This window comes from Enhydra lutris, unplaced genomic scaffold, assembly GCF_002288905.1.
Source record: "Enhydra lutris kenyoni isolate GAN:26980312 unplaced genomic scaffold, ASM228890v2 scaffoldscaffold12, whole genome shotgun sequence".
Classification (NCBI taxonomy): domain Eukaryota; kingdom Metazoa; phylum Chordata; class Mammalia; order Carnivora; family Mustelidae; genus Enhydra; species Enhydra lutris.
Window position 1 is genome coordinate 38,967,171 of NW_019154096.1, and position 25,258 is coordinate 38,992,428.

A 25,258-nucleotide genomic window follows, 5' to 3' on the forward strand; every position below is an offset into this window, starting at 1 on the left:
CGGGTGTGTTAGCGGGCGCAGGGAGAGGCCCGGAAGGAGTGGGCCGGCATTTTCCTGCCCACGGCTCAGCACCGAGCCCCGGGGCCAGTTCACAGGCTCTCACCCGCAGTTCCCCAGAGTGGCCTCCACTTGCTCTTATCTGGCCCTCGATGCCGTGCTCCCACCTCTTATCTAAGGGAGCTCTCTGTTAATGAAGGCTCTATAAACATCTGACAAACACGCAGGGCTTGTGGGAAGGACATGGCCTGCTGCAGAGAGCCCGAATTTCTCCGTGGGGTTATCACCCCCTAATTAGGATCCTCTCTCATTTCCTTGCCAGCTCTGGTCCGAAGAATCTTGAGACAGGGTGACACATGCTCCATCTCCTGGGCCACACAGAGAATCCAGGAAACAGACAGGACCAGAAAGTCCTCCAAATATAGAACCGACCCAGAACTCTCAGAAGACCTTGGCAAACGGTGGGTAGGGTCGATGCCGGGTAGGGTCTCTCTGGGTGAACAGGAGGCCTGCTCCCTGGGGAGCACACTGTTTTGCCTGTGTGTGTGGTTGGAGAGCAACCTGCATGCTTTCTCATCTGTGGAGGGAGTCCTGAACCTAGGGATCATGGAGGTATGCAGCACCAGGTGAGGGAGGCTTTGGAGTCCCCAAGAGGAGGGTTCAAATCCTGGCTCCCTTACTGACTGCCCACAAGTGTCACTTGACCTCCCTGAGCCTCGGGTTTAGAAAAGACATGTGAGAAATCAAAGATGATCGCATACAAAACTTCACAGCAGTGTCTGCAAGCTCGGGTCAGCTGGGTGGGCACATTCTGGCTGCCGCTTCCCTGCACCTCCCCAGCCTGCTCTCCAGAGGACACCATACCCATCCTGAGACTTGCTGCCCAGCCCTCAGAAGAGCTCTGTCCCTGGCTTGGGGCTGGGGGCGGTCCTCGCTTGTGTCAGCTGGGTGATTGCTTGGGCCACACTTGTCAGCCAGGAGAAGCAAGCAGTCTGGGGAAAGGAAGCAAAGGGAACAGGGAAACCCTGAGGACAGCATGTGCCCAGGGACTGTCCCGCTGGCCCCAGGAGGCCAACAAGCTGCAGCCCAGTAGGGGTCTGTGAGGTCCTGGGGTCTGCGTTATGGTAAAACCATCATGCCCATGAGTAGACTGTCCATTCCCATTATGTGTGGGTTTGACTGAGCTAAAAAAAAAAAAAAAAAAAAAAAAAAATAGGAGTAGTTGCACATCTCAGGGATCTACTCAGAGGGGGATTTGAACATGAAGTCTTTCTGTGCTGGCAGGCCTCCTGGGGAGAGGGGACACTGAGCTGAGCAGCTTCAGGAAGATGGAGGAGGGGCGACGCCGGCCAGCGGGCGGAGGTCAAGGATCCCAGTGTGTGCCCAGCATTATTCTTTCCACCCTTAGTGGGGGCAGGGTGAAACCAGGGGCCCCAGACTTGCTGGGCCTGGACAGAACTTGCTGTCCCCATCCTTTGGGAACACTGTCAAGGGAGGGTGGACGGGAAAGGGTGCAGCTTGAGAAGTGCTGCTTGGAGTGGCGGCAGGAAGCACACTGGGCCTTGAGCCAGCTCAGTGCAAGAATTCGCTAGGGCAGGGGAAGGAGGAAGGGGTGCAGAGCCTGGAAATGGAGCTGAAGTGTGCAGCAAGGAGGGTCTGGGAGGAGCTGGAGAGCCAGGCAGGCATACCCTATGGTGCTCCAGTTCCTGGGGGCAGCCCAGAAACAGGCCACATTCAAGAGGCAGAGCCAAGGGACACATGGGAGTGGCCTGAATGTGGTCAGGGGAGCATAAGGGGCTGCTACCTGATGTTTTCTTAAAAACATGGTAGATCTTATTTTCTGGTTGTAACAGTAGTATATAGTGCAGATGATTTGGGAAATGCAAAACATTGTGAAGAAGGAAATAAAAACAACCTACAGTCTCACTCACCAGTGATGCCCATAGTTAATATTTTGAAATCCAGGATATGAGCTCCACAATCCCCAATTTACAACCCTTTGGGCCAGGAGTGTTTTGAGATTCAGAAATGTTCAGATCTTGGAAATTTGGTATGGCATAAAAACTGTAATATTCCCAATGGGGGTGGGGTCAATACCTTATAATCAAGTACATTAGCGTTTCTGCAGTGAAACAAATAAAAACACACATACCCATTCAGATCAGGTTTTGCCACAAAAGGAGTCAAAAGGAACTTCAGGTTTTCTGATAGTTTTGGGTTTGGGATCTCAAATAAAGGACTGTGGACCTGTTTACATGTGGGGTCACCACATCTGGCCATGGAGGCTGCTCAGGAGCCCTGCTTGTAATGTGGGTGATGCCCCCAGAGCCGTGTACTTCTGGAATTATCTGCCCAGTGAGCTCAGGGTATCGCTACGTCCATGGGTCCTTCCTTTACTGTTTTCAACTAATGGCATCAGGCCTCTTGATCCGTATCACCAGGAAGTCTGATCCATTTCTTAAACTGTCCAAGTGCCCTACAGGTTTGTTTAGTCCAAAGAGGTAGAGGTGGGATGGTAACAGTCCAGCTTCTTAGTGCTAGAAGTGACGAGGGAGAAAGGGGTTCTAGCAGGTCCCACCTGCTGTCATTTTCAATGACACCTAGTTTTGCTGCTGGAGATGGGTCCCACATACCTAACAGGGGCTTGAGCACAGGTGCTGGGATGCCCTGACTGGTTCAGGTTTCTTCCCAGGTCTCCATAATGTCCCCACTTTGGGCACTGAGATAACTGATGTCTTACGCACACTCCCAGGCTTACCCTTCTTCAAATGCAGATATCTGGACCAAGAGAAGAAGCCATCTATGGCCATATTGTGATCCCATTCTGCCCTCTCTCACAAACCTCTAGGTTCTTGTAGGGAGCCTGCGCTGCTAGCTCAGACTCCCAGTCTCCTCAAGGTGGTGTGATTTCAGAGACCCTATTAGGAGGGGGAGTGGGAACAGAGTTCTAGGTTTGCAGGATGAAAGGATTCTGCAGAGGGACGGCAGTGGTGGTTACAGAACAATGTCAGTGTACCCAATGCCACTGAGCTGCTGATGGTAAATTTTATGATATGTATATTTTACCACAATTTAAAAAAGAATTTTTAAAAAGTATATCACTTAGAGCTCTTTTTGTGATAGACTGCAGAAAGGCAGAATCCAAACAGTTGTAAGCAAAGAGGATTACAGCTAACTAATGAAAGTTGCGAAGTCCAGGGACGGTTTGGCTGTAGCCCAGCCTTGTCCAGAGTACAGACCAAGTTGTAGTGGTGTTTTCTTCGCGCCCAGAGCGGCCTTCCACTGTGTGGTCTTCACCTTCTGCCTCCCTGTTTTAGCGAGATGGCTGCAGCAGGTCCACACTGCATCCAGTGCGCCCTGGGGTGGGGGTAGAGTGAGGGCAAAAGTCTCTTGTCTAGGAAGTCCCCGTTAGTCTCAGTGTGGCTTCTCGGTCCTGTTTGGGTCATCTGTCCGTGCCCTAGCCAATCACAGTGAACAAGGGGAAAGTAATGCGCTGATTGGCTTAGATGGGGGTGATGCTGCTGAGAGCGAGGAATGAGAATCGGATTGGGATAATCCCTGAGACATCTAGATCTGGTCCCCGGAGGAAGCCACTACTAAAAGATGGTAAGATGGTGTCAGTATCTTTGCATGCCATGAAAAATTTTCATATACTTCACTTTTAGTGACTGAATAATATCCAACAGTGTGGACCTATCCTAATGTATCCAACATTCTCCAGCCGTAGGACAATTGGGGTATTTATTAAAGATAATGTTGCAAGGCACATTGTTATAGGCTAGATTTTATATTACTTTCTGGAGACAGTTCATCGTAAGAGGGATTTCCAAGTCAAAGTGTATGCAAACGACTTCAAAGCTCTTGGTAAACATCGCAAGTTGCTTTCCAGAAATGTTCTTTTACTATTCACTTTCATTAACAGAGCCTAAGGACCCGTCTTACCACCCCTCAGAGGTAGCTCTTTCTAGTCTTTAGTAATTTGATGAAAAAATGTGTTAACTTGCCTTGCTAGCTAACAGGACCCTATTTTCTCTATGTTTTGATAAGCCACTCCACAGGGTCTGGACTTAACTTTCTAGAAGGTACAGTGGTAGCTGCCCCATACCCACACCTGGTCCAGGGCTGTGCTCAGGAATCTTGTTTGGTTCCATGTTGTGTGTCCAGGGAGAGGACTGGAGTGATCCACAGAGGCCTGCGTGCTCCTAAGGAACACTGAGTGCCATGAGTACAGAACCTGGCACATGGTAAACATTCAGCAAGTACTTGTTCTAGCTCTTGTCTGTACAATGTCCGATCTTTCTGTCCCTGTTTTGGTTACCCGTGGAGCGGCTCTGCCCTTCCCTTCCTCAAAGCCCCTGCCTTAGCTGTGCTTTCAGTTTAGAATGCCTCATACTCTTCCTCACTGCCCTCCACTTGGGCCAGTACCCCCTGCCTTTTAGTGCCTGCTCAGGACTGCCCTCCACTGCTTAGCCTCTGTGTTCTGAGTGACAGCACTCAGACATCTGCATTCATCTGACAACCACTGTGACAGACCCTAGGACCACGTTCTGCTGTTGGCTTGAGGTGGCACATCCTTCCGGCAATTTGACATGGTCAGAGAGTGGGCCCTGTGTTCATGGTGGATCGGACACCTCCTCTGGGCAGGCCTCCATGCTTGTCTCTGCACATGTCCTTGAACACTTCTGGGTACTCCTGGCCCTGTGTAGGTCAGGCTGGCTCTGCCCTGGTGGGTGCTGACACAGCCTTGTCCCCCTGTCTGTACTTGATGCCCAGATAGTTTGGCATTACTATGCTTTGGTGGTATTTAACCAAAGCCTGTGTAGTACCATCCCTCCCAGGACTTGTGAATTACAGAAATAGAGTCAGCACATGCAATTGCTATGGGAGAAGTACAATTTAATGAATAAGAGAGGCATATCTGACTCAGCTATTTATTTCAAGGACCGTTGAAGTTCATGTCTCTAACAAACAGACTTCAGCCTTCATTTATGGAGGTGGGACAAGATCTGCCTGTATTTCTGTGACACAGCTGCCTCCAAGGGGTCAGGAACCCCTCTGTCCCAGGAAGTATGCCATGAAGACACCTATCTCTGTGAGCTTCTCATACTCTACATTTACCCACACATCGCCCAGCGAATGAAAACTGGACCCACCCTGAGGCTGTGAGGAGAGAGAATGAGTCCGGTTGAGCAGAGCCTATGCCTCTTCCCAGCTCTGGGCCTAGCCTCTGTGAGACCCTGCTGGCATCTGGCACATGGTAAGTACTCAACCAATGTGAACAGCCTGTCCCAGGACTGTGCTCAGCTGGTCATTGCATTTTTTGGAAGAGTAGTTCTTGAAGTGTGGTTCCTGGACCTCCAACAGCAGCACCTGAAAACTGGTTAGAAATGCAAAATCTTGCCTTGGGTCTGCAACTCTAGAGGTAGGACCCAGCAATCTAGTCAAGCCTCCATCTGATTTTGATGCACATTCAAATCTACACATTGGGTTTGATAAAAGAGGAAATTGGTACGAGCCTTCCAAGAGATAAAGCATGTCAATATTGCCTACTATGGGATTGGGCACACAGTAGCAGCTAAATAATTGAACAAACAGTTGCATTCCTCTGCTCATCCCTACTCATACAGACAGGACTGCTGGCACAGACTGAGGGATTTAGGGTGGGATTAGAATGGAGAGGGAAGAAAAATATTGCAAGGCTGGAACGAGCATCATTCTCTTCGAGAGTAGAAAAGAGGAGGGAATAAAAATCTCAGGCGCATCAGTTTATCAGTGAAGGGTTTTATGTTTCCAGCTTTTGGTAGAAGGAAATAACCTTGAAGAGACAGGGCTGGCAAGCTGGTCCTGCCCTGCTGGTCTTTCCCCCAGAGTCCCGTCCCGCCCCTAAATGCATTTTGCACAATGCACTATGCCCCAGCCAATCCAGCTCTTCCATCCTGGTGGAATCAACTCCATTCTTCTCCCTTGGGATCCCCCTCCTCAGACCTTCCCACCCCTACCCTAGACTTCTGCAGACTCTTCCAGCCTGGCCCTGCATATGTCCTGGCCACAGAAGCATTAGCGATAGGCCACAGAACATGTGGCATTTTATAAGTGACTGACTGAGACATACAGAGGCACCTGTTGGTGCTAAACCAAGGCTAAACACTTGGTGGCACCTGGACTCAGTTTCCCCATTTGTTAGGAAAAAAGGTTACATCAGAAGTTTTCCAAAGTCTCCCCCCACCACCCCGGCTGCCTTAAAGTTTCTACCTTTCAGTTGTACTGTCTCTACTTGCCACATGAATTAATCTATGAGGCCCCACTCTTTCAGAGGATATAAGCCTTCAGGAACAGGGCTCAGTGGCAGGCCACCACACTGCTCCCTCCAAGCTGACACCGATGAAGATATGTGACCTCAGGGATCCATGCATATTTAGGTTGTGTGCTGGAGCCTTTTACTTTTGTGACAATGTGATGCTGACATTTGGCTTTTAAGAGGGAGAAAAAATTGTTTCATACAAACATTTCTTTTTAAACCTTGCTTTACTGTAAGGTCTCTCAGTGCCATTGGGAAAACCCTAATCAGCTTGTGGGGGGGGATCACTCTCTGGGAAGCTGGGGAGCAGCACCAGCCACAGAGGCCTTAAATCAGGCAGCCTTGGGTGTGAAAGCCGACATTGTCCATGGTCTAGTTAAGACGTAGTTGGTGGCCGTATTATTTATCTGTCCTGGACCTGTTTTTCTGTTCCACCAATTAGGAAGTTAAGTTGCTGTGAACCTGCAAGACGCTGTATCTGAACCGTGTCATCTTTATAAAGGTTAGCAGCCACCAAAGACACCAGTTCCTTCCAGCACACTCCAAAGTCATCACCGCTGGGGAACATCCATCCTGGCACAAGCGTGGATCCCCTGCATGGCTGGACACAGGGGCAATCCTCCCAGCCTGCCCCCCAGCCTTGCAAACTGGACATTAAGGTTCGCAGAAGCTGTAGGGCTTTGGAGTGACCCAGATCTCCCAGGAACTGTGAAGGCCAGAAAGCACAAGACAGAACTCTTACAGGACACCCCAACTCGGTCATGAAATAGAAGGGGAGGAGTATATGAGAAAAAACTGAGGGGCACAAGGAATAAGCAAGAATCTATATTGAGAAGAAGGGCCTTGGGAGCCTTATTAAGTTGCAATATTTTTACTCATTTTGCTATTAATGTATATCCTGTTCTGTTCCGAAAAGGATTAGATCTGGCGAGCCAGACGCTCCATGTGCAGATCAGCTTGAGACAGCCCAGCACCCAGGGCACGGGTCCTGTGGGCCCAGCGCAGTCCCTGCAGGAATCAGGCAGCGTGTGTGCTAAGGACCACTTGATCTCTGCCTGCGGGGCTGGGGGGTGGTGGTTGCTGCGTGTCCAGGGCTGCTGTCCCCCCATGACCAGTTGGAATGCTTCAGAGGAGACCCTAGGCAGACTCTGCTGGGCTCTGCTGGGGGCCCGCAACCCCTCCCTCCCCCACCTACCTGTTCTGGGCTCTCCTTCCAGGGTCTGTTGCTCTGCCCTCAGCTGCAGCCACCACAGCCTTCTTCAGAGGCCACATGGGCTTCTAGAGCTACCACGAAGAGGGCCAGAGAACTGGAAGCTTCCATCTCCCCACTGTGCGCCGCCTGGAGAAGAGGTCTGAATGTTCAGCTCCCTTGCTTCAAGGCTGGGCGAACCCTGAGTTATAATTAAGCTCCAGAGCTTCCCACAAGAGCCAGGATCTGGGATGCTTGGTTTCTTGGCCTCCTGACCAGCTTCCCCCCATCCTTGCCTGTTTCTCTTGGGAGCATTTCTTCATCTATCCCTTGCCCAGCCACGCTCAGATCAGGAGCCTGACTTAAGATAGATACCATGGGATTCCTTTTTGCTCCTAAGTGTCCCCTGAGGGCACTGCTCATGGCTTCTCAGATTCCTCCGAGTAACACTTGGGGCTGCATCACCGTCTCAGGTCCCACCTGAAGGGCTATTATACACCTGCCCCAAGTCGGACCCAGATTCTCCTTCAGAAATGCTGGTCAGTCAGCTTTGGGCACTAGAGTTGATGTCTGCTTGGGGTGCTGTCAGCTCGGGGGTAAGAAAACCATTTATGGGAAGCTGTTTTGGGATGGGGCCACTGATGGGGAAGCAGGAGCCCCTGGACCTTAGGAGATACTCCTGACTGCTTCCGATTGAATCTCTTGCTTGAACTACCCCAAGTAAGAATTCTCTACCCAGGACACCTCAGATTTTCCTTTAAATGTCTTAGACATCTTTCCATTGCTCAGTGTCCCCTCTGAAATTAAGGAGGTGAGGAAGCTCTGTGGGGCCACTGTGCCTGCCTGGGGCCCTGTCCTGCCTGGATGAGTCCAGGATGACATCTGTGCAGCAAAGTGGGCGGGTAGGATGCTGGAAGGCATGGGGCAGCTGGTTTCCAGAGCTTAGGATAGAGACAAGAAGGTGTAGAGAGGCCTAGGGGTTCTCCGCTCCTAACCAAGGCCCAGCGGCCACCAAGATGGCATATTTGTAGGTGGGGATCTATCCATATTCTGAAATGGGTGACATTCAGTTTTTCAAGATACCACTGTACCTTCAATTTATTAGCTTTCCATAAAACACATGACATACACAATCTACAGTATAGAAAGTATAACTTACAAAAATATAAAAATCTTGGTTATTTTTTAGTATTCCAACATATTACTGCACGTGTTATTTCAATAAACAGATTTAAACAATGTACACTTAACCAGCCTGATTACCTCTGTGGGGAATGGTGTCCACTCCCTTCTCTTTATTTTAAAATAAAATATATATTAAGAAAAAAAACCACAATGGGTTATACGTGCATACTATATGTGTGAAAGCTTTTGTAGTAGAGTTTCCAAAGTTCATATCATTATTGAGGCGCTGCGTCTCAGTATCAGTATGTGGCCCAAAGTGTTTTCAACTGACTGTCTGAACAGAGGTTCATTCCTTGTGACGAGAGCAGGTGTCCTCGCATTTGCAGCCTTCTTCCCTGGTTATGAGATGATGGTCACAAAAGCCAACACGGTGGCCACATTTGACTTTCGGGTCTTCAGAGCAGAGGGGATGAACCATGAGCAGCCTTCAGGCAAGGGCTAATTCCCTTCAGGGGATTCAGACTGGCATGTGGAGGGCTAAGTCATCAGCAATGAGAGACTCCAGAATGGGCCCTGGGGGACAGATCTTTCTGGAACCCGGTGAGGGTGCCTGTGAGCTCTGCCCCGTATATGCAGCTGTATCCCTCATGAAGCCCTTACCCTGGAAGGCCCTGAGGATGCTGCCCTGCTGGAAGTGGGGCAGGGCGGTTTCCTTCCACCCCAGAGTGGCTGGTCTTACCGACAGGCACAGGTCTCCACAGACATGTTGGGGTACACCTTCAGAACCATGTTCCGGTTCTCATCCAGGAAGAGGACCCCAAGAGAGTTCATCTTGTCAGGAACACAGCAAGGCTCTGGGATGCCCGGGACGATGCCCACAGCCCTGACGATGCTCTGGATGGTGGCGTGGTTGGACGGGCGGACAATCTGCCAGGCAGGAAAGGAGCACAGTTACCTAGGCGCTCAGCCCTCACCCACCCGCTCTGCCACCGGCACGTCCCCGATAGAGGCCACAGAAAAGGTGTCCACCTAGAAGAAAAGGTAAGATTCCAGGGGCACACATTTCCTCTGAAGTCAGCCACAGACTGAGTCCCAGGGAGGTGTGCCAAAGCCTCAGGCCTTCCTGCCCCTTGGGTCTCCGGGAGGGAAGTCACATCCCTACATGAATGACCACTTGGGGGCACCTGCGTATCGCACATCCCCAAGGAGCCCTTGGACGCTTCCCGTGGGAGCGTGTTCTTAGTCCTGGAGGGGAAGGCCCACAGGCATGTGTGCACCAGCACAAGTGGGCTGAAGTGCACATTTCCCAGATGGGTCTAACTGTGGGGTGTCAGCGGCTGCCCCACCTCACCACCCCATCTTGTCATAGTATCCACTCTATGGGGTGGCATTACCTTAATTTTGCCTGTGAATAAGGGGAGGTTTAAAATGTCTAAGTAGAAGGGGCGCCTGGGTGGCTCAGTGGGTTAAAGCCTCTGCCTTCAGCTCAGGTCGTGATCTCAGGATCCTGGGATCGAGCCCTGCATCGGGCGCTCTGCTCAGCGGGGAGCCTGCTTCCCTTCCTCTCTCTCTCTACCTGCCTCTTTGCCTACTTGTGATCTCTGTCAAATAAATAAAATCTTTAAAAAAAGAAATGTCTAAGTAGCTTGACCAAGACCCCTCAGCTAGGAAGCATCCAAAAGTCATAGAAAATTGGAACCCATGCTTGCATGTGCCGTGCAGGCTTTCTTTCCCTCCCCGGGCAGCCTCGCACACCCAGAGGAGTCGGGGGTCCAGCCACAAACACAGAGAAGGCTGTTCTCAAGCACTTCCAACAAGAGAAACAGGACCAAGTCATGGGAGTTTCAGCTCACTGCAGGCCAAAGGAAGTTTTATATGTAGCGCGTTGATGAGAAAGGCCCCTTGCGGGGAGGACAGCAAGGTAGGGATGTCTGAGTTGTGGGCTCTGGCTGCTGTCAGGGAAGGCGGGAGGCAGCCAGCCAGACTGATAAGGTGAGTGCCGGGTCAGCCAGCTGGAGCCTGCTCACTGCTCATCCGGCAGCTGCCCAGGCCTGTGCTAGGTTTTGCCAGCCCACACCTGCCTCTCTGTCCATCACCTCCCTTCCTCTCCCTTGCACATGCAAGAAAAGCCCCTTAATTCCCAAGCAGGTTAATGCTGCCCCATGTCTGCGGCTGGAAATCCCAGCGACTGATTTATTTACATTCAAATTGGGATTTATGCACGGACTTCCTTTCTGGAAGGGGAAAGAATGACCTGGAACTCAGCAGAGGAGCTAAGCAGGAGGAAAGTGTGCACTCCGTGGGGAGGGCCGACCTCAGCTGGCAGCCAGCCCACCCAGCTCTGGCTGTGGGGAGATGGATGGACAGAGCCGCAATCCAGCCTGCAGGGAAGGGGAGACTCTGCAAACCCAGGGCCAGCACGGTGGATGAAACAGCCGCGTGCCGTGTTGCCTGCAGACTCGTGTGCAGTGAGAGCTAGTTGCCCCCTGGGTCTCCATTCCTCTGAGGGAGGCAGGGGTGGGTGGGGGTGGGGAGGAGTCCCTAGGAAGCCACTGAGGCCAACTCTGCTGGTCACAGACCCCAACGCCCTGAGGTCCAGGCCAGGAACAGAAATGAGAGCCTTGCGGAGGAAGGGGCTTCAGAGGCCTGTCTTGCCTACGGTGTAGGGAGTGTGGGTTGAGCAGCATGTAATCAAACTCTGTAAGGCCATTGCTATGTGGGAACACACACCTGTGGGGATGGATTCTCTGCTTTTCGAAAGAAGACATGTTCAGATTTAAAATTCAAACTGAGTAAGTCAGCCCTTTCAAAAGCCCAGCCAAACTTCATCCATCTGTGGGCTGTATTCCCCTGACAGGCTGACTCCCGAGGACCTCTGCCTACCCACTCCCACCTTGAATAGAGATGGGAGGTCTTCTAATGCCCAGTTCACAGCTGGGAAATAGGTCACAAGGCAGCGAGACTTGCCAGGAGGGGCAGAGCTTGGGAGGCACAGCCAGGCAAGGGGCTGGACGCAGCGGTGTTGCTCAGACAGCCTACCTTGGGCATGGGGAACTCGCACACCCCCGCACAGTAGTAGGCATCGAAGGATTTGGGCAGGACGATCCATTCATTCCACCCGATGTCTGCGAAGTCCACCTTCAGATACCTGCGGGAGCAGACCCTCGGCTCGGCCCACTGCTTCCTCCGGGCTTTCTGCATCGTCTTCTCGTCGAAGTCCAGCTCCCGTGAGGATGCCATGAACACATCCTGGACCTTCTTCCTTCGGTCCTTGCGCCCTGGCCGTGGCTTCAGGGCCCTGAAAGGGCCGGGCCACAGTTCGTGCCTATGGTAGTGCTGGGCGTGGGGGGCAGGCGCCGGCCTCTCATCCAGCCCTGGCAGCTCATTGTCCTGGAGGGGCCCAGTGGCCTGAGTGGCCCGGCGCACGCGGGGGTCCGCCAAGCTGTTGGGGGCCGTGCCAGGCTCTGGGTCTCCAGCCTGGAAGGGGTCATATCTCTGCAGTGTGACTGCCACACTGTTGGGCTCTGAGATAGCCAGGTCGTCAGCGTAGATGAGGATGTAAGGTGCATGGGGGCTTGGCCTGGACACCCCTGGGGCCTTCTCCCCAGAATCCAGCTGGGCAGAAAGGAGCAGCTCGCCATCCTGGCGGGCTGCCTTGACAATCGGGGAGATGTCCTTGGCCTGCCACAGGCCCCGTGGCGGGGGCGCCAGGGCCATGGCCCCGCGGAGCAGCCCCTGTGTGGCCGTGTTCCGAGAGAGACTGCGGAAGACCAGGTGCTGGCGTGCGGGCAGGCCCGGGGGCAGGAGGCGGCATGACACGTTCTTGGCCCGCTGCTTGCAGGGTACCTCTCGTGCCCGGGGCCACTGAGGTTCCGAGTAGAAATGGAATGTGGCTGAAAGGATCATTTCTGATTCCTGCAAGGAAGTCAGGTTGAAGAAATACACAGCCTTCTGGTCGACCATTTCTGTGAGGGCAGGATAGACCACAACAGGTTAGGTTCCTTCTTAGATAGGTCCGTCCCAGTGTTCACGGGGTCTCCCACCCAGGGCTGGGATGGAGGAAGTGTGTCCATTTAGGGAGCCCCTCCAGGCCAGCCAGGCCTTCCTATCTCAGGTCATCCTCACAGTAAACTGAGGAGGGCGCCCTTACTGATCCTCAAGGAACAGATGAGGAATTGAGGTCAGAGGGGTTGGGGTTTACTACTATCCTATTACAAAAAGGAAAAGGTAGCAGATGGGGGGTGGTCAGACACCTCTGTGTGTCCTCTTCCCGCACTCAAGCACCCTCAACGCACAAATGCATAAATGCCACTGATGCCTCTGGGGAGGAGAGAAGGTGGCGCCAGGTTTTTGGGGTGCTCTGAGTCAGGTGCAAACCCTGTGAGAGCGCCCCCTCGCCCACCGTATGTACCCAGCCCTCTAGTTCACAAATATTAAATGCGGTCATTCTTCCAAACGAGGTGAGTGAGACTGAGCACCCCTGACTCCGCCATGTGCTGAGTGCCTTCTGAGGGAAACTGGACTTGAGGGCGCAGTGGTCTGGGCTTCTGCTACATGGTCTGCCCAAGGGCTTGTCAAGCTTGTTTGACAAAGGAAGAGCAATTTCAGGGTTGCACAAGGCCACTTGACAAAGTCTACAAAGACCAGCTTTGCCCTCAAGAGGCCCATATCATGAGAAGGCCTGGCATTCCTCAAACATCCAGTCTGCAGCTTGAGAAAACTCCAGGTCCGACATCCCTGGGGCTGTCAAGCACCTTTTCCTTCTAGGCTGGTTCTCCAAGGTGTACCCCAGGGCCAGGAGGCACAGCACCCTCATCTGTGGCCCCAGGAAGCTGTGCTGAGCCACAGCTGCATGAGTTCTCTGAATGGCCATGTCCTCTGGGGGGTTCAGGTAGGAGGGAGGAGTTGTTCCCAGGCCTCGCTGTGATCCTGCAGGCTGGCGGGAGACCAGAGCTGCCAGGGTAGCTGCCTCCCCCACTGCTCTACTTCCTGCTGCCAGGTGTCTGTCCGCGGGTACAGACTGCTGGGTAAAGCTGCCCCATGTACAGAGCTCCGAAGCACAGGACTGTGTATGTGTGCAGGGACACCAGCCTCAAAGGGCCTGGTTTCCGGACACCTGCACCCACAGAATCAGCTGAGATTTGTTTTTTGTTTTGGGGTTTGTTTGTTTTTTTAATCAAAATCTTCCTTTTAAGGTTGTTTCCTTCTATTGCGATTAGCAACTGCCATGTACTCTTGAGGGACCATGAAAGAGAGGAAGGAAGGAAATAGCATATCCACGGAGGACCTGATAAATGTTAGTCAAGATTCAGATGACACTCTAAAGACCCTGCCTAACCTGACCCTCGGAGCAAACCCACGGGACAAGAGTGGCAGCCCCTCACCGTGCTCCACACATAAGGAGCAGCGCAGGGCTTTGACGGCTGATTAAATTTGGCCTTTCCAGACGCTGCAACCTTCGGTGTCTCGGGCTCCAGATCTGCGCTTTCCCCAACATTCTGCTCTCTGCCTTCCTCCCCTGGAGATGCTGATTCAGAGGGTCTGGGACAATGGGGCCAAGGGATTTGTGTTTTAGCCAGCATCCCAGAGGACTCTAACCATCAGGCAAGGTCATGTATCTACAGTTGATGTGTGGGTGGGGTGAAAGGTCACCAAGAGTGCAACCCCCTCATCCTCCAAGCTAGACAGGGCCCTAGGAACCAGGTCTCTAGGCCACATCAGGACCACACCAAGTTCATCTGCCTCAGATGGATAGTGGGATCTCTGTGTCACATGATTGTTTGTGGGATTAAGTAAATAGCATAGATAGTATGCTGGGCACCAAGGAGGAGCCCCTAAGTATGGTTCCCTGCCACTTTCATCTAAAGGACCAAGGCTGGCAGAACAAGCAAGCTCTCCCTCCACCAACTTGGTATCCCTCCAGTGATCCAAATTATCTGAGTTGTAACCCAGCTAACAAGGCAGATAAAGTGTTTTTTGTCTTTCATCTAGTTGAAGTCTATTGTCTGCTACAGATTCCTTGCTAGGAAATGCGTTAGGAGGCTCTAGGACAGACATTTTGGACACTTTCCGAAGAGCTGGCCCATTGCAGCTGGCGGCAAGCATCTCTGGCCTAGGAACTTCCAGCCTTTGGTGAGGAAGGACACAGCAGACTGGGGCAACAGGGATCGGCCTCCACAGTGGAAAGGCAGTTCAGCCACCCTCCCAGTGATGAGCTAACGGACTGGAAGGTCTATGAAGAAGGTCGACTGTGACCACCATACCAGGAACAGCAGCTTTGGCCTGAGGCAGGTGTAGCCTAAGGACGGTGCTAGGAGGCCTGCCCCTGAGGAGCAAGAAGTGCCTGAAGGGGGACTGGCCTTCCCTGACGGTTATTCCTGCACAGGATGTGGGGGAGGGGCAGCAGATACAGCTCCTTTTCAGCCAGAGAACCATGGAGAGTGTGCTCTGAGATTGATGGGGGAGGGACCTTTGAGGTCACCCAGCCTGATCAATCCTACTCAGGACAGGTGTCCTTCTCCTGTGTGGCTTGAACACCTTTTGCCATAGGGAGCTTGTCCCTCATGAGGGACAGTGTGCTGCCTGGAAACCCTCTCTGTGGGAAGGAGGAGGAGATGGGTCATGTCCATTCCCCAGCATGTGAAGGGACAGAGACTGGCTCTGCTTTCTGTGTCTGCATGCCCGCCATGCAGGGGTCTCTGGGCTGTGACGAGAGAAGAGGAACCTACATGAAGTCTCCAGCTTGCATAAGCCCAGGCCTCAAAGGAGAAGCCCCTAAGAGCTGTCCCTATTTCCTGTGAAGTGTGCTGGTGCCATGTCTCATGGTCAGCAAGAAAAGGTCCTCCCTTCCCCCGCCCTCCCTTCTGTCCTTTTCCTTCTCTTTTTCTTCCTTCTCTCTCAGCCTCCTCCTTTCTCGCTAAACACTTAGGAAACTCCTACTTTGGGTTCAGTGTTGCACAGACTGGGGTCCTGGAAAAGTTGACCAGAGGGGCTCAGCCCAAGGATGAGACAGATGGACCATCGTGATGATGCCCTTCTGCTGTCGTGTCACAGCTTTACAGAGCACTATCCAAGTGAGGCCCCAGGAATGCTGGATGCATTCACTCACAGGCCACTGCCCTGCTCACAGTCCTCCATTGCCCCGAAAGCAAAATGGAACCCCTTGCCTAGGCCCTGCTTGACCTGGCCTTCCTCCTTCCCCACCCCCATCTCTGCCTCAGTCACTCTGGCTCCTGGTCCCTCCAACAGAAAGCTACCCCACTAGGGGCTCTGCCTAGGTTGTTCCTTCTGCCATCGTCCCACCCCTCCTCCTCTGAGCCCACTACCTTGCCTTCAGCTCTCCACTCAAAGGGCATCTCTATTAAAGGGCACCCTTGGCTCCTGTGGCCCGAAGAGAAACCCATCACTCTGTTCCCTGCTTCATTTGTCTTCATGTCACTTCTCAGCATCCTGATACGTATCTCTTTGTTGTTATTTCTCTTCCCCCATGGAACACAGTCTCCAAGGGAGTGGAGCTTTGCCAGCTCTGTGCGCGGCTGCATCCCCAGATCCTAGCCCCAAGACTGAGTGAGTGAGAGGCAGGGCCCACAAGTGAGTGGTGAATGGCGGGGAAGCATGGAGCCTTTGCTAGATCTGCTTCAGTTAACAAAGGGGAATCCCTGGCCTGCTGCCCTCAGGCTCAGCAAACGCGTTCTGAAAGAAGTCCAGAAAGCCTCATTCTATGGGAAGATGGAGCTAATGATACAAAATCAACTGGAGACATTGGGCAGCAGGATCTTTGTCCAGTGACTTCCGCTTAAGCCTCAGTTTTCTTGTCTTTAAAATGGGAATAATATCGTTTACCAGTTATAGAGGTCCAAGTGTGTATGCATGCTTGATCCCCATTTTCACTAAGAGGAGAGCAGCTGGGTCATTTATTCTCTGGAAAAACATGGAGCTTCAGGAAGGATATCTAACTTGCTGAAAGTCACCCAGCTGCAAAGGGGCAGGCCAGGGCGTGTCTGATCCCAAGGCCATGCTCCCCTGTTTACTCAGGTCAAAATGGTGATCTACCTAACAGCGAATGTAACAAAGACCAGGTGTTGTGAAGTACAAAACATTTTGCAAACACAAGTCATTATGTGGATGTTTTGGAGTTCTAACTCTCTGAGAAAGAAAGGACTAACTTTATTTAGATGAGCTATTCTCTCTTTGGACTTTTAGAAATCCTAGAATCCTAACTGGGCCCACTCTGTGGGCATGCAGTCTTCTTCCTAAGAGTAGCAGGGAATCTGAGGTGGGAAGAGGTGGCTCCAATCCATGGGTCGCTCCAGGCAACCTCCTGGCAAACCTGCAGGCCAAGAGGACTCTCCGTCTGCTCTGTCTTACAGGAATAGAATCTAAGCCATGTGGAGATTTGTCCCTTCATCCACTGTCCTGGAAACAGCCATCAGGGTGACCAGAGTGGGAATGTGGGGCTAAAGATTCAATCACTAATGTAAGCTGGAAGAAGGGAGCCACGGGTCACCAGGGGTGCTGCACAGAAGGGAAGAGAATGACAAAGTATCAAGTGTCTATTTTCAGGCAGGCCTCAGAAGAAATCCTGCTTACATCACTTACTAGCTGCGGAGCCTTAGGCAAATCATGGAGCTTCTTTGGGTCTCAGTTTCCACATCTGTAAACTGGGCAGAGGGTTTGTAGGCATTTCCTAAAGTTGTAAGATCATCTTTGCTGAGCTCACACCATGGTGCCTGGTACCCAACACATGCTCAGAGCATACTGGCCGTGTGGTGTCACCAGCTGCTACTGCTCTCAAGGCACCACGTCCTTGCTCCCTGTCCTCATGCCCAGCGGGAGGCATTGCCACCCGTCCACCCCTCCAGCAGGAGCTAGAGTCCCACGGGCTCTCTCTTCTTGCATCTAACCAATCTCAGCTCCTGCTGGCTTGGCGTCCTATTTCTCCACAACTATCCTGAACTCTGCGTCCCTCCACCACTGTCTTCACCCGTGGCCCTACCTCCACTGCCACCGCAACCCCAGATCCCTGTCACCACTCATGTCACCCACATGCTTCACAAGGAAATCATCTATTATAGATGAAGAGTCAGCATCCTTACTATACAAAAAACTCTCTATTTGTCAGTAAGAAAAAGTCAAGACCACAGGAGGAAGCCATTTCCATAGGAATAATTACATGGAATTACATAGGAATAATTACATAGGAATAATTACATAGGAAAGGCATGAAAAACAGTTCAGGATGACCAGTAATGGAAAAAAAGAAGTGACTTTAAATGAGGATATAGCGGGATGCCTAGGTGGTTCAGTTGGTTAAACATCAGCCTTGGGCTCAGGTCATGATCCCAGCGTTCTGGGATCAAGTCCCGCATCGGGTTCCCTGCTCAGTGGGAAGCCTGCTGCTCTCCCTTGTTTGTGCGGTTTCGCTCTCTCTCTGACAAATAAGTAAGTAAAATCTTTAAAAAAAAAAAAAGTAAATTAGGATATAGCAAGTTTTACCTACATGTTAAAGATACAATCCTACTAAGGTAAAATAGGATGCATATATAATATGTAATGTATAGAATATGGTAATATATTTATGTCACATATAATATTTATTATTTATATTCCACTAAACTATTAACTCTGGTCATATTTGGGTTTGTGATTAGGAATGACTTCTTTTCTTTACAGTGATTTTCTATGGTTTCCAGGTAAGTGTGAATTGATTTCATACTCTTCTCTTACCACCTCCTGCATCTCTCTTTCCCTCTTTCTCTCCCCTTCCTCTTCCCCTTCCCTGCCCTTCTTCTCCCACCACTGTTTCCACACCGTACACCGTCCCAGTGCTGCAGCCAAACTCAGGCCCATCAAGACTCTTAATGGCCTGTTTGGGCCTGCTGGTCCACCTCCAGCTCCTGCTTCTCTGCTCTCACTGTTTCTTCACGGAAACGGAATTCCTCACGGTCCCCAGCACACAGTAGGCTGCTTCACTTCTACACCCGGCCAAGCACCACCTGCCCTTCAGAGTCTATCTGGAGCCCTACAAGCTCTGCGAAGGCTTTGCTGGCCCCTCCCCGCCAGCCCTCCCCCCTGCTGGGCCAGTGTCCTCCCTTGGCTCCCAAGCAGACCGACAGCCCCTCCCCAAGGCATTGTGTCCCCTGTTCTGCCGCTGATACTCTCCCGCTTACTTCTGACTTCCCCCCAGCTCGTGCACTTTTCTGGACAAGGCCAAGGGTCTGTGCATCTTTGTGTCCTCTGAGCTCACAGCACCTGCCACCTAATGAGATGCTCAGGAAATACTTGGGGAACTGAACAAACGTGACATTTGGCATTGTGGGTAGATAGGTATGTATTATTATTCTCATTTAAAAATGAAGACATCAAGCTCAGAGAGGTTAAGTAAATTGCCCAATTTCACACAGGTCAGTGGAAAAGCTTAGCGTTAAACACAGTTGTTTAGGACAGGGGGGAAGGTCTAACCTTAAGCCTTAGGGTCAGGCTCCGAAGCGCTCTCCACTGCTGTAGGCTTAATAGGGAACAAGACACATTTTAGGGAGCAATGGAAGGGAGGGAGGAAGGGGTAGCTAAAGTAATAGTAATAGCATCTAATAAATTTACTGAACCCACACCCAAGGCACTGTCTTAAGCACTTGACATACCTCAGTTCATTTTAAAAACCCTATAAGGAAGGAGCATTGCTAGCCCCATTTTAGAAGTGAAAAAACACAAAACACAAAACACAAAGAACAACTGAGTCATGGCCAAGTTTAGCCCCTTGCCCTAGTCCAGCTCCTGCTGGACTCAACATCTGGAGCTCAACATCTGGAGACTCAACATCTGGAGCTCCGCAGTCCAGCTCACAGCCCAGCTCACGGCCAGCACTCTGAACTTGAGCCATGCTGCCTGGTGGCCGGCGAGCAACTGGCTCCATTGCCTCCAGGGCCGCAGGGCCTACCGCACCGAGGCTGCAGAGGCCACTGTCATGCCACAGGATGGTGCTGGAATGTTCCAGGACCGGAGCGAAAGCCCCCCCCGCCGACATTGGTGCCTCATCCAGAAGATGAGGGGTCCCTGCCCAGGCTCACTGTTCCTCACAGCCCCCGGGGGAGTGGCTCACAAAGCAGGCATCTCTGAGGGGGGCGGGGTGTGAACCACTTGATGATATGAATCAAGGGAGGAGGTGAGAAACCAAACTGCCTGCCTCTATGCTGTGAGGCACAAATCCCCCTCATCCTACTGACCCTTCCCCTCTGCACTGTGTGCACAGAAACCCACACTCAGAGGGAGAAAGCTGGTAGAGCTGGGACTTGTACCCATGGCTGTCAGATGGTTCCAGATAAGCATGCTGGATTTGTCAGACAGTCGCAGACTGGTCCACAATACTCCTGATCTCCCAGAGAATAGTCTGCTGTACCCTCTGTGTCCTAAGTCCTGGGCTGAGTTCTGATGGAGGTGGGAAGAGGAGGCTAGCAGCGGGAATGGCATTCGCTTGGCACATGGGAGATGCCAGCCCCTGCTGCTGTGGATGGCCCCCTAGCCCAGCCTCAGTTTTCTTATCTGTAAAATGGGAGGGTTGGATGTAAAGCACTGTCCTCAGGTCCTTTTCAGGGTTAACGTCTATGTGTCAGTGTTACTTGTGTTACCCCTGTTCTGTGCAAACAGAAAGACAAGATCGAGCACCTCCATGCGGGGGCAGGGGGGCGGGGGGCTGCAGCAGTGAATGTGCTCAGAGCACATGCTCACCCCTGTCGCAGGACGGACCTCGCTGACCTTGCTTTCCTCAACTACAAGGCTCTGAGGACTGAGTAATGGATGCAGGGTCAGGTGTACACCTATATGAACACAAATGCTTTGTAATTCCATAGGAACAACATGCACGGACACCTAATTGGGCCAGTGCTAAGCTCTGGGCAACCCCACAGGAAAGACACTGGCATGACTTGCCTATTTTGTTGATGAGTACAGTAAAGTCCACAGAGGTTTAATGATTTGCCCAAGGTCATATTCATGCTAGATGATTCTTGAGTGGCTTAATTTAATAATGATGCTCTGGAAATGGACCCCATGTGATGAAGAAAAAGTACCAGGGAGGATGGAGTCCAGGAACCGTACCCAGTGGTCTGCTCAGTGGAGGACGGGGGCATAGGCCTCTCTGTGGCAGGCATTCCCCAGCACACCATCATGCAAGGCCAAGCTTCCCAGGCAACAGGTGTCACCTTGAGTCCCACAACCAGCAGTCGAGAGGTGGCCGACCTGATCCCAGACTGTCTGGCCCCAATGTTGGGCTTGCTCCTCTCCACCTCAAGAGGGATTGGTCCCTAGAGACAAACAGTTTTTTTTTTTTTTTTTCTCCCGATGAGTGGCCTTTTCCCCCACAAGGGCTGCTGCGGACCCCTACCTGCACTTTCTGGAATGGCTTTCTGTGACCATGGGTGGTCTCTATGGTAACCAGGGTTTTCCAGCCACCCTTGCCATCAGGCTGCACCTCCTCTTTGCTTGCCCAGGGCCTGCAGACGTAGGCCAGCTGGGCTGGCAGACGACTGAGGCCGCAGGCTGGAAGTGCTCTTGGAGCAGGGCAGGGAGGACTCTGTAAGTGACCTCTGTCCAGCTCCATCCAAGGTGTGAGGACAGGGGAAAGGATCTGCCCAGGTGGAGCAAGGGTGGGAGGAGAGTGCACCCCCCCCCCCACTGCCCAAGCTTCTGGACCCTTCCTCAAACCCCCGTGGTCTGAACATTTCATGTTAGTGTCTTGCAGGCCTCAATGTGTGTACCCAAGACCAGACCCCAAGGCCCTTCTCCATTCACTTTGTGTGCCCAGCCCCAGAACCTATTAAGTGCCCCCAGCTAGAGTTGCACGCTCCCTGCCTGAGCCCGGGTCAGGTACTTTCATGCCAGCTGCCTTATGCCCACCTGACTGGTCCCACTCTGCGCCCTTCTCATGCACCAAGTGCCGATACAACTGAGCCCTATGAGCTTCCCCAGCCCAGAACCATCTCCACACTGTGCTTAAAGTCTTGTGTATGGGGTATTCTACACCAGCAAGGGGGACATCCTCCCAGTCTTGGCAGCACCCTAGGAGCAGGAATGTGTCACTGCCACTCTGGTGTCACCACTGGAGGCTCAGGGCCTGACACAGAGTGCTTGGTGAATGATGAATGAATGAAGGATGAATGAATGAATCTATGAAAAGAAGGAAGAGAAGTGGCTGTAGTGGTGGGGAAGATGAACAAGTGAGGAAGGGGGAGAAGGAGAGGATGGGGTGTCTGGGACCCCCTCTACTTACCAAGCCGGGACCGGAAGCTTCGAACCGTGTTGCCCCCTCCCGGCTTCGCGCCCCTCCGACTGTATTTCTCATAAAGCCGGAGCATGTGGACAGCGACCATGTCTTGGGCGCCAGGGCCCAGAGTGGTGGCGGCGTCCCCCGGGGACCGCCAGGGGTCCTTGACTCCAGCCTGGCCATCAGCGGCTGCAGGCGGGGCGGACCAGGCGGGTGCCTGGTGGCTTCCTCCCGCGTCCCGGAGCAGCAGCAGAAGCAGAGGCAGTAGCGGCAGCAGTTGGGTCTTCTGAGCAGGGCCACGGGCCATGGTGGGTGGCGGCGGCGAAGGGTCGAAGCCGGGGAGGAGGAGAGAACGCGCGGGCGCACGGGAGGCTGCGGACCGACCCTGTGGCGAGAGGGCGCGAGGGGCGCTGGGTGCCGAGATCCGCGCAGGGCGCGGAGTGGAGCGGGGTGGGAGCCGAGCGCTCAGGTCTGTCCGAGCCGCGCTAGCCCCGGGCCAGCGGTCACGGCCGTCTGGAGCCCCGTGGAGCCGAGCCAAGCTCGAGCCGACGCGACGCCCCTGCGGACTAGCGCCGCGAAACTTTGCACTCCACAGCACGCCCGGCTTGGCGGGTTCGAGGGGCGGGGCGGGGCGGGGCGGCCGGCGGCGCCCTCGGGGGGACCGGCTGTGCGCCCCAGACCACGCGGGGCCGCCGCCGACAAGGTAGTCCCTGGGCTGGCTGCGGTGTGCGTGCGCCCGTGTGTGGCGGCGTGCGCGCGCAGGGGTGTGCGCCCGAGTGTGCGCCCAGGAGTGTGGGGGGCGTGGGCGTGGGCGATCGCGCTCCCCGCTCCCCTGCGAAGAGACAGAGACCCAGGACCCGGCCGGCTCCTGTGTGTTGGCGCCGCAGCCTGGGCAGGGTTGCGCGGGGGCTGGGGCGGCCTTGGGAGGGGGGCCCGCCTGCCGGGTTGCCCCTGTAATGGCATGTGATGACTATGTGGTTGCAAGATGACAGGTCCCCTGTGAGGACCCGAAAGGGGATGTGAGTGCCCCCCCCCCCCCCCCCCCCCGGCTGGCTCTGAGCAGGGTATCCAAAATGCATGAGTGAGGGGAACACGGACCCTCTCTGGGCAGCTTCTGAAAAGAGAAATCTTTTCAAAACCCCAAAATTCAGCCAACCCAGGGCAACTGGAAGAAGATCCACATTAAAATTCGGAATTAGTCCATTAACTGACTCTGGTTTTAGCAACGATGATTCCAGTTGCTGAAGAAGCACATCAAAGGTCTTTATTAATCTTTGGACATGTAGTCATCAGGATTGTCCTGGAAAAGGACGTGGTTTTTCAAATTGCCTTTCAAAACGTTTCCATAGCATCAGGATAGGAGAAGAGAAAGCAGTAGCTTTTCCAAGGTTTCACAATAAAGTGAGGGTACAGTGAATCCCTGCCCCACATCTCCTCCTCTTAGCCCTGGGGCAGGAGGTCCTGAACTTCATCATGTTTTCAGTGCGGTTTCTTGTCCATGGATAGAATTTCAGGGGGCCGGCAAACTTGGATGGGGAAAATTTACATTTTTATTTTCAATAACCTGTAACTGAAACTTAGCATTTCCTAATATTAGAAATGCAAGCAACCAACCACAATGGTATTAACTATGTTTGTGACTTCCATGAATTAATAAAAAGGCAGATATATTGCTATGTTGCAAAGTTATTTTTCATAATATTTGGGTAAGTATATTTTAATGTAATTGGCTTCCATGGTAATATTGTATATTAAAAATGTTCTTTTGAAAAGGGGTCCACAGGTTTAATCAGACTGAGAAAGGGGTCCAAGGGTTACACAAAATATTTACAAATTCTTGTGAGGGAAGGAAAAGACCTCTTCAAACCCATGTTCTTTCAGAACTATCTAGGATACTGCCTATGCTACATTTCAAAGGACTGTTTGCAAACTTGTGAACACCCTGTTCCCTTTACTTGGTAACTTTGGGCTCTGTGAGCCAGAATCGTTACTTTTCTTGGAGGGCTCACAATGCAATAATTGAAAAATTGCTGGAAAAAGCTTCTGTTGGTGTGTGAAATACAACCTATTTGTAATTCTTTTTAAATCTCGCAGTGTCCAATTAGAGGCTATCCTATTGAAATCCTCTGAACCTCAAGCCTGTAGCTTTTGGAAAACTATAGAGAAGCATTTTATTTATTTTGATAATTATCTCACATGGCATTCAACTTCCCGTCAATGTAGCTCCCGTTTGTTCTGTGAAACAGCTTTCCAAAATTGCTTGCATGGAGGTGAGATGATCAGAGTCACAGTCTTAGACCTGATGAATCTGTCCTTACAAATGATCTGCACCGACTTTCAGTTCTCCCTTTCCCCCATTCCCACCCCCACTCCCCTCCTTCTTCGTGTGCCCCTCACTTCCCCTCTCCCCTCCTCTCCCGTTCTCCCCCAGAATGCCTCTGACCTGTACCGGCTGGGGGTAACCTCTGCTCATGGGTAGTTTTGTCTCTGCTGGGGCCATACACAATCGAGGCCTGTGAAAAGGAGGGTTAGTCTGCAGGAGGCCGGGACAAGCTGGGCTATTCGGGATCTGTGTCCATTAAAGCCTTCTTGCTCTCCTTAACTCATTCCCCCTCCATTCAAGCTAGCCTGAGGGTCAGGCTTTAGCCAGCCCTAAAACCTGTAGGGTACAGATACTCTGAATTGTTAGGAAAGAATTAAGGCATCAGCCAGGGACGGCTAATATTTCTTGCCTCATTTTATTGCTGAACAGCAGGACTGTAAAGTCTTGAACACTGGAGCACTATGGCTCCCTTTCATGTAGCCGAGATGATGGGATAAAAATGTGTTTGGTGAAGCAATTCAGATTACCACCGGGTCACATCCTCGCTGGCTCTCAGCACGGCCTGCAAACAGCATCACTGAGACAAGAAACAATCGCTGTGCAATTCAGCTCATGCAGAACAGGGTTTCTAGCGTGGAAATGAGGCTAATTGTGGAGTTGCCAATGAGAATGTTTTGTTTTTAATAGCTCAGGCTGTAGCTCAAAATAAGAGTTGAGATGGCGGACTGTGGATTCAAGTCCCAAGAGCTGTGATTTCTGACAGCTTCTTCCTAAAAGGATCAGGGTCTTGGGAGTATCATACACTATTCTTACCAAGAGCACTGAGGCCTTGGACTTGCCTGCTGGGACAGAAAGGGCTCTCCCAGAGAGATAAGAGGTTGCTTGGGGGCCCTTAGTCTCCCAGATCTGTCTGACAAATTCTCTGGGTTCCTTACACTCAGAAAACCCCGAGGAAGAAGTGAAGAAACTCAATGGTTAGGAAGCCCCATGCCTGGGACAGTTCTAAGAAGCAAGCTCATTTGTTTTCCTCTGAATCTCTCCCCAAATAAACACCCCATGAAATGTTTC

The 25,258-nt window shown here is 52.2% G+C and overlaps 1 protein-coding gene across 1 annotated transcript; it reads right to left on the minus strand.

Annotated features, from left to right (window-relative positions):
• Positions 1–8,554: 8,554 nt before the first annotated feature.
• On the minus strand, positions 8,555–22,174 carry LOC111145418 (growth differentiation factor 10). The gene is made up of 3 exons (XM_022500293.1): positions 21,874–22,174; positions 11,649–12,574; positions 8,555–9,536 (listed from the first exon to the last, which is right to left on the minus strand). The coding sequence occupies exons 1-3, from the start codon at positions 22,172–22,174 to the stop codon at positions 9,345–9,347; spliced, it is 1,419 nt and encodes a 472-aa protein (XP_022356001.1). The 3' UTR covers positions 8,555–9,344.
• Positions 22,175–25,258: the final 3,084 nt, after the last annotated feature.